General features: G+C 38.6%; 1 protein-coding gene across 2 annotated transcripts in view; it reads right to left on the bottom strand.

The window, feature by feature from the left end:
- The window catches only part of KCNH1 (potassium voltage-gated channel subfamily H member 1), a 180,020-nt gene that overhangs the window by 70,465 nt on the left and 92,727 nt on the right, over positions 1–16,828 (bottom strand). For both annotated transcript variants that reach the window (XM_066546469.1, XM_066546468.1), the window contains exon 10: positions 6,997–7,193. In XM_066546469.1, coding sequence (XP_066402566.1) covers positions 6,997–7,193 — 197 coding nt within the window. The remainder of the gene's footprint in view (positions 1–6,996; positions 7,194–16,828) is intronic.

The raw sequence follows: 16,828 nt of genomic DNA, 5'->3' as shown, positions 1-16,828 counted from the left end.
ACTTCCTAGTTAATTATGTTTTCTACTGTACATACACATCCCCACTACGTAAACTATTTGTAGCCAGATCTTCCTCTCTCTAGGGCTCCAGGCCATAAGCATTAAATAGAACAGAAACAAGTTTAGAATTTTGGAACTTTTGGAAAATAGATAATGGAATTACTTTGGCATGAACACAATCACATACATCAACAACCACTGTGGGTGTATGAATGTTAAAGGCTTGCAGCTCATCAAACCTTCTCTAAGGATGAGTGGTAACACTTTACCTGGAGGGATCCAACAAACTACAGAGGAGGGGAAGGAAGAAATCCAAGGGCACATCCTCCTGAGAGCATGAGGCTTCAATTAATTGACAGACATAGCACTAAAATCATCCACAGAAGATGTGTAAACTTTATGACACAAACAGTGCCTCAGAGCATTTTCAGTACAGAGTGTAAACTCTATTTGACCAAAATTCTGAGGGCTAGCTAGACAGTTCTTTGTCAGAGATAGAAGTTAAGATGTCCAAGGCCAGAGAAAAGATGCAGAAATGCAATATGGAATCTTATAATGATGAACCAGAATAAAATACGTTTTGTTTAGATTGACATAAAGAAACTGTGTACACAAGAGCATCCAACTCCCTGAACAGCTTTTAAAAAGCAGCATGGGAAAGAACAGAGTGCTTAACTGTTAATTTACATTTGGACAGTTTTTTTTTTTAAATTGACAACTTTGCCTCCTTGGGAATTTGGCATAATTCACAAGCCACAGGCCCTTCCAGACATCTCAGTCATGTCCAATGTCCTCAGTTTTCAGTGCTCTAAGATGCATGCCAGTCAAACATAAAAATCCTCTTCCCACAGGATTTGCGGGATTGTTTTGGTGAGTACAAACACAGGAGAAAAAAGCAGGCTGTCAGTTTGACCATTATGAAATCCATCATCAAATGGGACAATATTCTAAAATTAAAACCTTTCTCTTCTCAGTGTAAGAAAGCTTTGTTGAAACCTTCCAGCAATTCTGGTTTTTGTGTACCGGAAAAAATTCTGGGATACCATTTTGAACCTCTATCATGAAAAAGAATTTTAAAACTTGTCATGTGAAAAGGCAGAATATAAGGCCATGGACTGCCCCTTTGAAAACAAACTGCTACCAACACTCCCTGAGATTTAAAACCAGGGCTTGAGGCACTCCTAGCTGAAATGTATGATTTGAGAGAGGTTCTCTCTCTAGTTAGAGCTTACACTATCAAAAGAAGAAAGATTAGGCTAATGCTGAAGAGGAAAGCACAATTACATTTTAAAATTGCTTTTTGAAAGAGATGCTGGTAGTCCTGTCCACTGGCACAGCTGGAATACCATAGAATACACACACATGTACAAAAGCAAGCAATCTTACTCTGCCAAGGAGAGAGACTATTCTGTTACAATCGCTGCTCTCTCAAGTATGTTCTGACTAGGAGCTTTGGCTCTAACTAACTAAATCATGTTTGATTTGTAAAAATGCAGAACATTCTTTGCCACTTCTTTCACTCCAACAAAATCCCAGTAACACACCTAGATCCTACTGCCTTCCTTCTTTTATATCAGGGTACGAATTTCAGCTTCTGGGAAAGCTACTTGTGCTTTCTATCATGACACTCCAAAGTATTCAGAATTAGTCATTTAATCTCTATCCAGGCTAAAATGGCTTACTAGAGAAATCTCAGCTTAATAAATTATGTATTAGAATTCTCCCTTTTATGTAGTGTGAGCAGACATTTGAGCTATAACATCATTTATGGCTGCAGCAGAATGAAATGAGCAAATGCAGAGTGGTACAACCCAGTGCAAGTTAATATTGCTCACAAAGCTCATGCACATGGAAAGAAGCAACTGCCAAGGCCAGAACATTTGCCAAAGGCCTTTCCCATTCTTAAAGACAGCAAACTTGCACCCCACCACAAGCCAAAGACAGGCAGCTATGGAGGAAGCTTTTCTCTTCTTATAGCTCTACCAACCTGGAGCTATGACATCCAGTTTGGAAACCCAGAAGCATTTAAATATTTGGTGGGAATAACCAGACCTGCTCCATCCAGCCTGTGAATCCTGCTGCCCTCCCAGCTTGCAGCATTTCTTTTGTCCAGCATACCCTTCATGGTGGTGAGTTTGTCACTTGACTATCCCACAATACCCCCCAGTGTCTACACTCTGGTTTCCCTCAAAGATTCCAAAAATGGAGAGAAACACCAAGTTAACCTGCTGCTTTAATTTCAGAACATTGTTACAGCAAGTATTGCTCTGAAAAACCTCTCTCAGTTTCCTTTCAGCTGCAAAGTCTTCAAGTCCAACACATAGCACCTGGAGACACAGACTGCAGTTTCAGTTTCTTAGGAGGGTGGAAAGAGAGATGCAGCAGATGATTATCCCCCTGTTCCCACTTAGATGAAAATTTCAGTGACTGGCAGCAGAAGGAGTTAATTAAAGGTCTGCTTTCTCCTTTCCTTTAGGAAAAATAAAAAGTTTCCTAAGTCTGAGCTCCACTCTGAGGTAACTAGACAACTAATAACTTCAGGAGGGATTTTAGTCACTTGAGGAAACTGCTCAGGGAGTCACCTGACAGCAAGCTGACACTTTCAGAAAAGAGGATATTTCACTGGCATTTGTTGAGAAAGTGAGTGAAAGGAAACTGCTTTCACAGCACAGACAGGGACAATAATGACATGCCAGGCACAGAGCACTGGAAAATTTTCCCTTGGCCACAAAGTCTTTTAAGTGTCACAGGCAGTAACCTTTTACACCTGCAGACCTGTTCTGGGGAAGGCATAGAGGGGATACACAGACCAGAAGTGTCCTGCCCTCGCAGCCTCAAACCACATTCAAGTATGAAGAACAGCACAAGGCACGTTGCCTTTTACTTTGCCTAAATCCAGCTCTAGATTTAGCTAAGGTCAAGACCAACTGAGCAGTCTGGGTGCCTTCCAATGTACCTGCATGTCTGCTTATTTCTGTCACACTCATCAGCAGTGGGTCCAGACCAGCAGTGGGGGACCATTCCTTCACTGGCACCCAAGGGCCTGGGACAGGGAGCTCACTCCTCCAGGGATCACCAGAGGAGACCCTGCACCCAAGGAATATGTGAATATGGCTAAAATAATGGAGTGTAACTGTAAGAGTGATTTCATGCTTTGAAAAGAGTTTCAGCAGGTTTATTTTTACCCCAACTGGCTTCAGCAATGGCATTGAAACAATTGGATTGGGTTGGATGTTGGCTGAGTAAACAAGCTAATGTTACATCCACTGCAATCAGTGATATGTTGACAGATGTTAATAGTGTTACACATGCTACCCTTCAAAATAGAGCAGCAATTGATTTTCTTTTACTGGCACATGGACATGGTTGTGAGAAATTTGAAGGATTGTGTTGTATGAACCTGTCAGATCATTCTGAATCCATCCACAAAAGCATACAGAAGCTGAAAGATTTGACAGCTCAAATTAAAGAAGATGGCGGATCGCGGTTAGATGATTTGTTCCAAGAAAGGAGCTTTGCACCTTGGCTAAGAGAAGTTTGTAAGATAGGTCTCTATGTGTTGGGTGTTTTGGTAGTTATATTAGTAGTAATACCTTGCATACTTTGGTGTGTACAACAAATGATGGACAAAACTATCAAAGAAGTTTTTATCACACAAGAGAGAGAGGTAGGAAATGGATTCACAGAGTTCTCAAAATCTCACAGAGATGGTGGATGAAGGTGTAGACACGGAGGAAAGTTTTGAATTCAGGCCTTGAAATCGACAGGACTTTTTCGAACAACAACCTGTAATTATTGTCAGGCATGACTTATGCCCTTTGAACTGACTGGACTTCCACAGCATTAAAATTGCCACGTGGTAATATAGCAATGCTTAGTGTGAGTAAAAAGATGCTTTCAGTAAGTAATAAGCAGATATACTATAATAAAGCTACGAAAGGCAAAGTAGTTAATAAACGACACGGTTACAAAGGTTTCTTTTTAGGTGAACCGAGAGGGGGAATGTGGGAATCCATAAAATCAGAAGGTTTTGGGAAAGCTGCAAAAGGCAGGCCTCAGGGACAGCAGAACTATGATTAGAGCTAAGCAGCAGCCATGAGATAGGTCAGCAGAAAAATTATGTAAGTAGTAGAAAAGTAAGGACAAATAGAACAATGGTCTGTGCATTAACACTTGTCTAGAATAACTCCCTAAGCTACAGTTATCTAGCAAGATGTTAGGAAGTTCTAAGCTTAATAAAGGAGCTCTGTGCATTGTGTTCAAGGCTTACAAGCAGGTATTGTATTCGAAATAAGCAGGCATTGTTTTAACCAAAGGTACCTGTGCTTATAGTGGTTGGATAGAACTGCTGTCAATATGCTTTTGCTTTGTGTGATTGGGCAAAAAACTTAAAAAGTAAGTCGTAACATTAAGTTTTTTGTCTGCTGCCTGGGATGTGAGCTGCTGGCATCTTCCCATTGTCATAACCATGTAATGAGACTGATGCTGGAAAATAAAACAGCTCAAGGCACGTTCCGGAGCAGTCCTGTCCCATTTGTGATTTGTACAGAGACCCTGGCGGGGATAAAGCAGAGTGAAACCAGGCTACAAAGCACCCAGCCCTGCGCAGTGGGACTCAGTACCACAACCAGCTACAGGCATCTGTGCCCTGAAGATGGGGACACCTCACTGGAATAACCGAGTCTAAAAATATGAGATCTTTCTGAAAAAAATCCCCAAAGCTGCTTTTTCATGTATTTGGAATCTGCATTAATATACTTGGGAGGAATATACAGTATCTACATTTCAACTAGTTGAACACTTTTGGAGCCAGAGATGGAACTGTTTATTGAAATGAAAAGTGTAATTCTGGTATTTATACTCTAAAGGATATGCAATACATCACAAATGTAACCAACAGAAGGTAGCAGTTCATCTTAATTCTACAAAATTCCATTTGTAGAAATAGACCAGAGAAGTGTTAGAAGTGACAGGCTGGGGAGCTATTTCTATAAAAAAACCAAATCACAGATATTTAAACCAGAATAAATTCCAAATTCTAAAAAGTTGCCTTTTAAAGTGCATCACCTCAAATCGCTAAAGTATTGTACCTTCCACGCATTTCCAAGAGCATATATGATTCACATTATTTAACATTTGCATTCTGATTGCAATCAGCCTTCTTTTAATAAAATAGTGTTACAGTCTGTTAACTTAGAACCATCAAATTCTCACTTCCATTATCAATCAATGCCACTTTTCTGCTGACTGCAACTCAATTAAAATCCAATTATTTGAATAACTGGATGGAAATTGCTATCATAAGATGTACATTTTTATTAGGAACATTTTGTGTAGAAAATTGACAGCACAGAATTTCTGATGCTACAGTTAGAAAACGTTTCATAACCTGGGCTGGGAAAAGCAATGCCAATAAATATGGAGGGACAGTGGCACTTCTGGAGTAGGTATTTGATCCTAAAGCTGGGCCTTTTGGCTCAGATCAGGTCCAAAATTATGAGAATTCTGCTAGCATTACTATGAGTTTTGAAAAAGTTGGTTCTTCTAAGCCTCAAAGCTTGCTATTTCTACAGATTTTAAGAAAGAGTAAAGTAATTATATATTCTGAGAGCATCTTACCACATTAGCCATGGAGTTAATCATAAAATATGTCAGTCAGTGATACTGATTCTTGAGGTGACAGCAATGTCAAATTCTTTCATTTAATTTATTTCTTACATTAACTAAGACCGAGTAAGGAGCTGTTTATTAAGAGGACATCTCTCTTATTATGCTTGCAGCTGTGTACCTTCACTTGAAAAAATTACTTAGGAGGAAATCCCCAAGTATAAATTTGCTTCTTAGTTTTTAATCACATCAATTTTCTACCAGAGCTCTGATTTATTTCACCAAAGTGTGGATCACACATTCTTCTTTCATCCAACACTAAAAAGCTGAATTCTTTTATACTGATAACATATGGAGGTAAAAAATACCATCACACTACTTTACTTTCTGTATGCCAACTCTATATATTAAAAAAAGTCTTTAAAAATGTCTAGTTGTAAAGTGTAATTTTATAAAATAGATTTAAAATATTAAAATATTTCTCTTTTTTCAGGTCTAATTATCTAGGAGGCACTTGGCACCTGGAAATTACTATGGAGAATCATTTTTAGGAACAAAAAAGTTTCCTATCAAACATATTTCTTTAGCTGATCTCAAATACTCCTATAAAGCAGGTACAGGTTCTCTAATGTATTTCTTTTCAATGTAATATTATTGTCTTCTACCTTGCATCATAAAATCCTATCATCTGAATTATACCCACTACAGTTTTAATAAATTTCTGCAGAGGTTGTTCACTGAAGATTACACAGAGGATTTAAACTGGGCTATTAGATTATGATTACTTGCATTTGACAAAATAATTTTAAACGGCACACAACAAGGAATGAAAAGAGCCAAAAAATCAAGGATAAGAAAATGGAAATATTATAGATAAGCAAAGTAATTCCAAAATGTGATTTATAATCAAAGGAACAACTCTTGATAGAATGTCATGTTTATATTACTTTTCCATCATGTCTACTGGACTTGACTTTTGTTACATATATTATATTTTGTATCTTCCCTGTCATTTTCCTTGTGATTTCAGGCAACACCTCTAAAATCTTTTTTGCTGCTTTACAAACTGAAGCTGCACTAAGTAGTGAACACTGTTTATCACAAGGGCATGACAGTTTTCATAGATGCTGGAACCTGTTCACTTCCTGGAAATGTATAATACTTTCACATACACACAGTCTAGCTCCCTCTGAAGCTAGCACTGGAATAAATACTCATAGCCTTTTGACTCTATATGCCAGCAGGTCTCTTAGGCAAGCTCTGAAAAGTCATCTTATAAAAAGGATTCACAAAAAATTCCAGAATTCAAGCCATTCAGTTTTTTTGATGCAGACAGTCCTTAAAAGTGAGATCATATACATGGTGTATGTTAAAATCACAGCTACTTACCCTTTTTCTCAAGTTGTAGGTCAAAATGAGATTTCTGGAGAAGGAGTGTGAAAAGGCAGTGTAGAACTCCAGCACTTTCTGCAAGGCATCCCTTTTAATCACATGAAGATCACAGTAAGTCAAAGCCCTTACATTAGCACAGGACTGCGCGAGAGTCGACTCCTTCCAGAACACATCACCAAAAACGTCTCCTTTGCCTACAGAAAATCAACAGCATTGCTTTCATTAACAGCACTATTTCCATCAAAAATATAAAAGAACAGACATCTCATTCATGCAGTTGTTTCTTCTACTTTTGCACTCAGGAAAAAAAAACTGTCGGGGAAAAAAACAACTTTGAAATATTTAACTGATAACTTTTTTCCATTATCTTTTTCTTAATTACAACAGCCTAGCAAAACTTCATAAGAATAAATCATACTTTAAAAGTGTTCTATGTGACAAGTCTCCTTTAAATATCAAGAAAGGTCTTTTTCTAAAAATCAGGAAAAGTGCTTCATTCTCAGTTCATGTTGTCTTCTGATCCCTTTCAAAGAAATTAATTAAGGGGAAATGTTTTTTCCCTTCCTCCTTTTAACTGTCACACAAAGGATCTGTTTCTTACATCTGTGTTGCTGATTTTTCTTTATCTGGCTAACATTTACCCACTGTTGTGTCAATAAAATCATCCTGTATCACACATCAGTGCAGCTACAGGCTGCAGCTAAACAGAGTCCAAACCAAGAAGAGTACAATTAGTTATCCCCAACATAACAATGACAAGGCATGGAAGTTCAGCTGTTTCTCACTGGAAAGGATCCATTTCCTCACACCCTTCCCATGTGCATGTCTGTATGAGCTCGGGGCAGCAGTGAAATTCCTGCTGTGGGATACTGCAAGGATGGCATTTGCACCAGTCTGGGCACTACAGTGCAGGGCATGTACACCAAAATCCAGCTGAGGAGTGATCCTGAAATTGTCAGGGTTTCACTGACTGCACCCCATTTAGGCTGGGCACAAATGGACTGTGTAGGAGAAAGTTACAAGTTCATTTACAAGAGTAAAGGTCTTTTTCCCCTCTGTTTTCCAATACATAATGCTAACAAAAAAGGAATATTCGCTTGTTACCTTGATAATGAAAAGCTATACTTTCCTTGTTTTGAAATTAGTTTTCTTCCCAAACTTCTGCTGTGCTATATCATCACTGCCCATCTCTCTTAAGACCAATGGCATGGAAATACATTCATATCTATCAAGTTGTGATAGGAATGGTCCCTTGTCTTATAAGTAATACCTTGCCCGCAGCAATTCTTAAATCCAAAGCCTCAAAATATGTATTAGTTTACTGACTTCAACCAGGTTCTTTTAGATTCCTTCCCTAAATAAATCATCATTTTTGAAAGCCTATATGAAGTCAAGAGAACTATCATGAGTAAAGAGCTCAGAAAGAAAACTTCTAAATCAAACTCAAAATTCCCATCTCAGTCCTTCAGCTGTACTTCCACCCTTACCTAATCTCTTCCATTAGATGATAAGCATTTTTTCTTTGGGAAAAAGCTATCAGCTTGATGGTAAATGACCCTGAATTGCATAAAGTTGTTATTAACGCTGATGTGTTGCCAGTCTTCCACAGAAGACCTACATCACCCACATCACATGGATCAGTTTAGATCCTGACCGTTTTGGACTTTATTTTAGTTTTAAATGTGTCTATACACTGAAACCACCTGTTCTGTAACCACATTTTTCACAAAATTAGACAAAAGCACCATAAAGATAACCTTTCTTTCACCTCTAGTCTCTTGCATAGGACAATGCCAACATCTGGAAGAGTACAAAAGCTTCATATCACCAAGAATGGTGGTAATCCCACAGACCAGTACAGTAAACACCTTTTCTTTTTAATAGCAATGACTTTTCACATTTTCAATTATTTGTATGATTTTTGTTAGCAGATACATTAAAAATGGCTAAAGAAAAAAAGCTTCCATGCAGTTGAAACAGATCATCTATAAAGCTTTCAGACAAACACACGATATATTCAAAACTGAAATGAAACAATTTTTACGCACCATAAAAACCGATATGCTTCACTGGGTAAAAATGGATTGTTTGCCTTTGGAATAAATATGCTTTTATTCACAATCTTCCAGGCAATTAGCAAAACAACTGTTTTAATTAACGCTCTAGAATCTATCAAGCATTGAATTGTGCCATCACTGATGAGCAACAGTTAGAGCTGGTAGTCCAAGCACAAGGGAGAGGAATTCTAACTCATTTCTAAGTGTATTGCTTAACATCTCCAGACAAGTTTCCCTACCCTAAAATGACAACCATTATGTTACTGCCCCACAATAATGTGATGAATAATTAGTACAATCCAAGCACAAACACCATGGTGCTGCTGTGCCTACCTCAGAAAAAAGGTACAACAGAAGATAGTTATGTCTTACTCTTCTTGGAATTTAATTCTGCTTTTTCCATAACCCAGAAAGACATGACTTTGTCCTTCACTTGTGGCAGCCACCACAGTTTCCCTTCACTATTTCTAACTCTTCCCTCTGAAAAAATCTCCCTCCTGCAGTGTGCTGCCACCTCCCGTCAGAGGCAAGAGCAGCACAGGAGGGAGCTGGGTCTGCCAGGTGCCTGCTGAGCCAAACCAGAGAAAACCAACACATGAGTGACAAACTCAAGTCAAATCACAGAAGATCCTGCTTTTAAGAAACAAACTAAAAAAAAAAAACCAAAAGAAATTGTGCTCTTTTCTTTCATTAAAAATCTTTCTTGAAGTTAACAGCCAGTGATCTAGCTGAAAATGAACCCTACACTGTATTCAGTTTCCAAAGCAAGGCACTTGCAAGCACCTCATTGCTTTATTTCTATCAAGTCCATTTTCTAAATGATGTGTACCAAAAGTATCAAATGTGGTTGTCAGATTCTAAAAAAAATTGTTTGGCATTTATAGAAAAATGAGGCGGGGGCGGGGGGAAGGAGCAGTAGAAATCTATACAGCAAGAAGGAATTAAAATTCCACCCAGGATTCCCTGCACTGCAATAGAACAATTGACCTCTTATGCATAATAAGGAATTGCACACCATCTCCCTTTGTCTATATGTTCTCCACAAAGTAAAATCAATCCCTGTGGGAAAAGGAATCAAAAAAAAAATGGGGGCAGACTAAGTAGGTGTTTTATCAAAACCATCTGTAGTTGGAAAGCAAGAAGGGTATGGTGATACTTCTGATTCAGAAGGTGGTTGGCAAAGTCCAAGGGCTGCCTTAAGGAACCTGAGCCAAAAGCGTTTTTTTATACATAACTCCAGGCTTTAGATATTTCACCTTGCCTCTGAAGAAAGATTAAAAAGCCAGAGAAATGCAGATGGCCGTTTGTTTGTCAGTACTTTGCATTTCTCATTCCCAGCTTGCTGAATTCCAGATGTTTGCCAGGAACATTACCTGTCAATCACACTTAAAGTGGATGATCTAAGCTTTTACCATCAATCATTTATACTCCCTGCTGGATTTGTGGGCTGAGGACCTTTTCCACCATCAGCTCAGCATGCATTGGAAAGCCAAATAGTTTTCTGCCTTTTATGTTTCCTTGTTTGTTTTAATTATAATAACAAGTCCCCAAACCCAGATATATTTAATCTGTGAAGAAGTATTTTAGAAAACTGTCTGTTTCCATGTTTAATATTTTCCAGTTTCTTCTCCACATCAAGTTTGCTGTTTATCTTATAAGTGAAAAGATGATTTCTCTGTTACCACTGCCAATTCAGACTGAGTCAGGCATAAGGTCAGGCCACATCCACCCTGTCTCCTGAAAGCAGCACCAGTGGTGAAGATCTGATTATTGCAGCTTAGACATGTGTTCTGCTGATTCTGAGCAAAGAACCTCTCACATTACAACTGTACTGCCTTGACACCACAACAACTCTTGGCCTTGTCACTCTTACAAGAGGAAAGACTGAGGAGCTCTTCTCTCAGGCAGAAGATACTCTACTCCAAAACTCTACTCCAAAAAAATGACTCATGTGGAATATGTGTTTGGCTGACAACCAACTCAGTCCACTTTTGGGTTCTGGGTGTCTCGAAGTGCTGGTGCACTTTTGGTGTGATAGCTGGGGGAGAAGATGAGGCTATGGATTCATGTATTGCAGGTCTTCCAAGTCAGTATGGATTTTGAAGGCATTCACATGAGCCCATGGATTTTCAGTATATCAGACAAAATACTCACGTTTGAATCATTCTCAAAGCAATAGTAATCATTTTTACAGCAGCCACTAGCAGAATCTGGGTCATGTCCCTTCCCAATTTGCCTTCATCTGCATGTTTGAACAATAGAATTAGGACCTGACCTTGCCAGCAGATCCAAAGATCAGACAGAATGACCAAACATTGCTTATGGTTGAGCAATGAATGACCAGACACTGCTCACCTCAGTGGCAATGCAGCACCAAGCATATCTTGGCAACCAGGTGTTTAGCAAACTGTGGATGCTGATCCACAATGACTTTCCCAGCACCAGAGAGCCAGAGCTCCCCAGAGCCCCCACGCTGGCCTGCACCCTCAGGATTGCTCTCCACCTCCAAGCAGTGGGAGACACCAACTGCTATAAAAGCAAACACACGGATTTTCTAGGGTCAAACTCCCCCTGTGATCACCACATGATTATTTGGCTTCAACTGAAAATCCTTCCCTTCTCTCTTCCCTCATTTCCTCCAAACCTAAGGCATGCATTTTAAACTTTCCCACTTTACAGAGAGAAGAAAGATTCAAGGAAAGTAAAGATAATAGAGCAAAAGTAATTTTTCCCTCTTGGTGCATTAATGCAACAAAAACTGGCAGCCAGAAAAAAGCAAAGCTACCATTTGGCATTGAGGTGGAGTATTCAGTGTCTGTCCTACAGATAAATTGCACAACTTGTCAGCCACTCAATAGCCTTAGTTTGGCTCTCCAGCACAGTACAGCTGGCAGGAGATGATGCATGGAAGTTGTTTGCTGCTTTGGATTTTCTTAAGATTTCTCAAGTGCAAACTGAGACACGTAATGAAAAGTGAATGACCAACTGCACTGCAGAGAATATACTATTTTTCATTAACCAGAGGTTTTCACTAGTCTTTTCCTCTAATTAGACCACCAAAATGCCTGAGTATCTTTGCCACAGAAACCAAAGCAAGTGTTACAGAGATAACAAACTGAAGTTGTTCTTTCAGATTTGCCTGATTCATAAACAGAAACACAGAGTATCTGTTCATGCTGTAAACCACAGCCTGGCAACATTTTGCAGACAGTTTACTACACAACTGCATCAATTTTCTCTGTTGAAACACATTACTGTACAGACAAAATAAAAACATTTATATTAGAGATGAGTAGCAACAACACGATTAAGTTACAGCTAAATTTTCTATTATTGTTGCTGTAATTAAGGTGCTTATTTGTCTCACAGAATACAGAATATAGAATTATATTTCACTACTTGATGTTCTGTGAAAAAGAGTTTTAAACATCAACTGGGCCCTACCAGGTTTATTCACAAAAAAAGCCAGGAGGCTTCACCAGAATCTGCATCATTTATGCTTATTTGCATTTTAATGTTTACTATAAAAATGTTATAAGTATGTGGCCAGTTTGTACAAACTCAGAGGATATGGAGTAGTTCAGGTAACTGGAGTAATAAATTTATTTGAATGTATTTGCATTGGTTAAGTACTAGGAAAAACACAGCTCAATCTGTGTTGTCATTGCATGGGCAGTGCTAATCCTCTGACAAAAAAAAAAAGAACAAACCTATTTAAGAGGTTCAAATTGCATTATCCCCTGAGTTACTTCCCTGATTACTTAGGGACTGGCTTTATATTCTAGGTATTGCTTTAAACATATATTAAAGCCCCGAAATTGTATTGTTTTATTTCAGACAGAAAGGATTCACAAGAGTTTAAATAGCAAGTTTTGTGTTCAGAAATATAGAAAGTAAACATGTCGAAAACCTCATGAAATTTGCATCTATCTTGTATTTAATTTTATTTAGTACTCCTAGTAACTCCTTCAGTACAAATTTAACAATATTACAGAAACATATCTCTGAAAAAAAGTATTAATTTGAAATTTGGAGAAAAAGAAGAAAAGCTAGTGTTTCATGAACATTTTTTCAATTCTTTTTTAACCTGTCTCTTCAGTGAAAAAATAATTATTCTTCCTCCTCCAAAATTCTGGGATAGAAACAAAACCCTACCCCAAAAACAAAAAAAAAGACAAAAATTAGTAAATTAGTTCAGTGGTTCACCTGCCAGAAATCAGGGTCTTTATAGAAAGCTGACTTCCTTGCTAAATTATAATTTCTACCTCTTCACGCCTCTTGTTGCAGTATGCACACAAATATGAGTGCAAGCCTTCCTAACACAGATATCCTGAGATATCAAGGGACAAGCTGGAACAGAGCGCCTCATCCCCACCAGATCTCAATTTCAGCTTGCAGTGTCCTGGATCATTATTGCCAGCGACCTGCCAGACACTGCCAGCTTCCAAGAGAGACTTCTTCCACATGCAATGCTGTTGGACTATTTAACAGCACATTATGCAAAGGTGTATAAATTCAGCACAATCAAACATGAAACATGCCCAAAAGTTCCCTACTGAAGCCTCTGAATACGCCTCCTCCTCCTCAGTTACTCCAGCAAGTCATCAAATGTTTTAAAAATCTGTTTTTGCAATACCCTGTGCACTCTTAAACCACCTACAAACAACAGTGGACAGGAGCTTTGGCAATTCAGGCTTTCAATGTCTGTCAGAAATTAGACACAGAACAAACAAAAAGTTTCAACAATCCTGATATCAGCCCACCCCAGATGTCTGGAGGACAGGGATAAGGAATACTCTGTCTGAAACCACCATGTGGGATAAACCTATATTTCTCAATAAGAGTTTTAGTGCTGCTCCTGCATCCACCATGAAATTAAAATTTTATATTAATGTAGACCTCTTTATGCCATGTCCTTTTAAAAAGTTTAGCTGCATCTCCATCTGTAATGCTTTTGCTAAGTGTGCCTGGACATTCATTGAGCAAATCAGACTCTGAAAATTATTCCTTCAGTTGATGTTTATTGAATCACTTCACAGAAGCATGCAACCTGTCCAACCTGCCTATATAAATCAATCTAAAAAAACCCCACTTTTCAACCATAAATAGAAAAAAGCACAATGGAACTACTGAGGATAAAGATGGATTTTAATTTCAATCATTCCTTTGTCAAAGCACTGCTGGTCATTTTTCAATCTTATTCAATAGCACAAACAATGCTGAGATGTTAGATACTGTCAGAAAACTCTTAATGCCTTCCATAATCCTGCAACCATTTCTTAAGCCTGAGAGCTCAGCAGCTTGGCATTTTTAACACAGAGAGGTGTACCTAAATCTAAAATTCAGGTGAAAAATGAAGCAGAAAAGTAAGGGACTTCTTCAAGGGCTTGGAATTAGGCTCTAAAATAATAGAAGGCTCTAAAATTAGGCTCTAAAATAACAGAAGTAATCTTTGAAAATGGGTTACAACATAGAGGAGTTCAGGGAAATCAGAGTTAGCTCAGGTACTAGGGACAGGCTAAAGACAGCAGCCTGGGCTCAGTTAACTTATCTGCCATCTTCAGGTCTGCTGAGAAGCAGTTTTCACAGGACTGTGTGGAAGTTGCAATGTTTTCCATGGAGAGGGTCTAATGCAGACAATACTTCTGCACTGCTATTGTCCCTCCTCTAAAAGAGACCATCCCTGTGGCACAGTTGCCCTTGCAGCTGGCACTACCCTATCTGGATGCAAATCTGTCCCATCAAAATCTGAATGGGACAGATCTGAACAAAATGCTTACGGCTAAATGAGTAAGCTAAAGCAATTGTAAAGAAAACAAACAATTATTCTTATAACATTTCTTTAAGACTGCAATTAGATCAAATTAAATCAGCAGGAATTTCTCCACACAAAGCAAATGGAGCATTTAATATCCTGCTGAAACAAAACATGGCACACCAAAGTCCCCTACAACGTCATGTTAAAACCACAGTCTCCAATCTTGTCAACTTTGTAGCTTTGTAAATAACAATAAAAGATCTGTATTTCAGGGTCATGCAAATTTCACCTCCTCAGCTTCTGTGTGATCTTTATTGCAAATCTGTGTGCATCCTTTGTACACTCCCTGCCCCTCTCGCAGAAAATCCCATTCTTGACATTGTGTTACTGTACACTTATACCTATATATCTCCATGATGTTATTGCTTTTCAGCTTTGATAGCAGCAAAAGGACTAGCAAACGCAAACTGACCTGTTGGAGAAAAATTGTATTCCTTACTCACAATAAATTCCTGCCCTGACTTCCCTTCCTGTCTCATTCACTTTACCTGCCCTTTGTGGAGACAGGAGTCAGACTCAACAATTCCCACAGGTCCCCTCCAACTCAGGATATTCTGTAATGTTAAACCAAGTGCCAAGAAAAAGGTTTATTCTTTTGAAATTTTTTAGCTCAAATAAAGATAGCATGAACATAAATGCAGAACAGCTGGAATGTAATGCTTGGGACAAACTGTTTGGTTGGAGGGTGTTGTTTTTTCTTTTTAATTAAATCTTCTAGTTAATGCTATTCTTCTCATCCAGTGCTCAGCTCTGAAGTCCACAGTGGTTTTCAGGGATTTGGATTTTAGTTGTTAAACAAAAGCTTAAAGCTCCCTGTCTCTAATCAAGTCCACAAAACTAACCTCCAGTCTTACCATCCATACACACATTGGCTCCTTGCAGGAAGTGTCAAGACCATTTCAGCAGCTCTGAACATCTAATACAAGTAAAGACCTACTGCTCAGTCAAACCCTCTAGGAGCCATTAATTGACAAATTTTGCAGCAGTCTGAAAATTTAAGTAAAAGACACTGCTTTCCCCACTGCTATCTAGAAAAAAAAAGTTTGCCACCCTAATTTTCAATAGTCTTCTCCTTTCTCTCTCTAGTTTTTTACTGGAATGTTTTCTTAAATGTCAGAAATTACCCCAATTTCAGGCAGAAAGACTTTGAACCAACTTGGGTACTAACAAGGTCTCCTATCCAGTCCTTCCATGTATTTCCAGAAAATACGTACAAAATGTTATTTTGGCTGCTGGTGACATTCTTTTCTGTAATTTTCATTGAATTATCTAAGCACACACACAGTTGGAGACATAGCACAGGAATCAGTACTTGTTCAAGCAATGGTAAGAAGATATTGAAAAGGTTCAGACTAAATGACTGGAGGGCAGCAAAGTGCCTTTTCCCCTGCATATTCCAAAGAAGGCCACAGTCAGACCTTATGGTCTGTGCCTGGAACACAGTTAATTCAGGAGGAATGTTTTTAAGAAGTCATTTGATAAATTAAAACACAGCCAATCTCCTGAGCATGAGTAGGTTTTAACTTTTCAAAGACCCACAGTAAAGTCAGGTTTCCAGATGTTCAGGGTCTTAGCCTGAAAGATCTGCTCCAAAGCAGAGAAACTAGAGCTGCCAAATGAAATGCACATAAACACTTGAATGTTTTTAACAGAGGAAACAAACCTTCTTATTTTTTCTAACCACATCAGGATAAATGGCTAAGTCTTTAAGCAAGAGTAGTTCAAAGAGACATGTCAGTCTCAGGTGGATAAAGCAGCATCAGGCCAAGTGTGAGGGCTCAGGAAAGTTAAAAGCAAAACCAAGTTGAAAAGATTCTCTTAATGGAAGCCCTGCATGACCTGTGCTTCACTCAGATCTCTTCAGGGCAGGGACTGTGTCATTTGTCTCAGTCTTCCTCAAAGTGCTGAGTGTATGTCAGCACTTCATCCCACGCAGCAATAGCAGCGTCACTGG

This window comes from Molothrus aeneus, chromosome 3, assembly GCF_037042795.1.
Source record: "Molothrus aeneus isolate 106 chromosome 3, BPBGC_Maene_1.0, whole genome shotgun sequence".
Classification (NCBI taxonomy): Eukaryota; Metazoa; Chordata; class Aves; order Passeriformes; family Icteridae; genus Molothrus; species Molothrus aeneus.
This window is presented reverse-complemented; position numbering and strand designations above follow the sequence as displayed.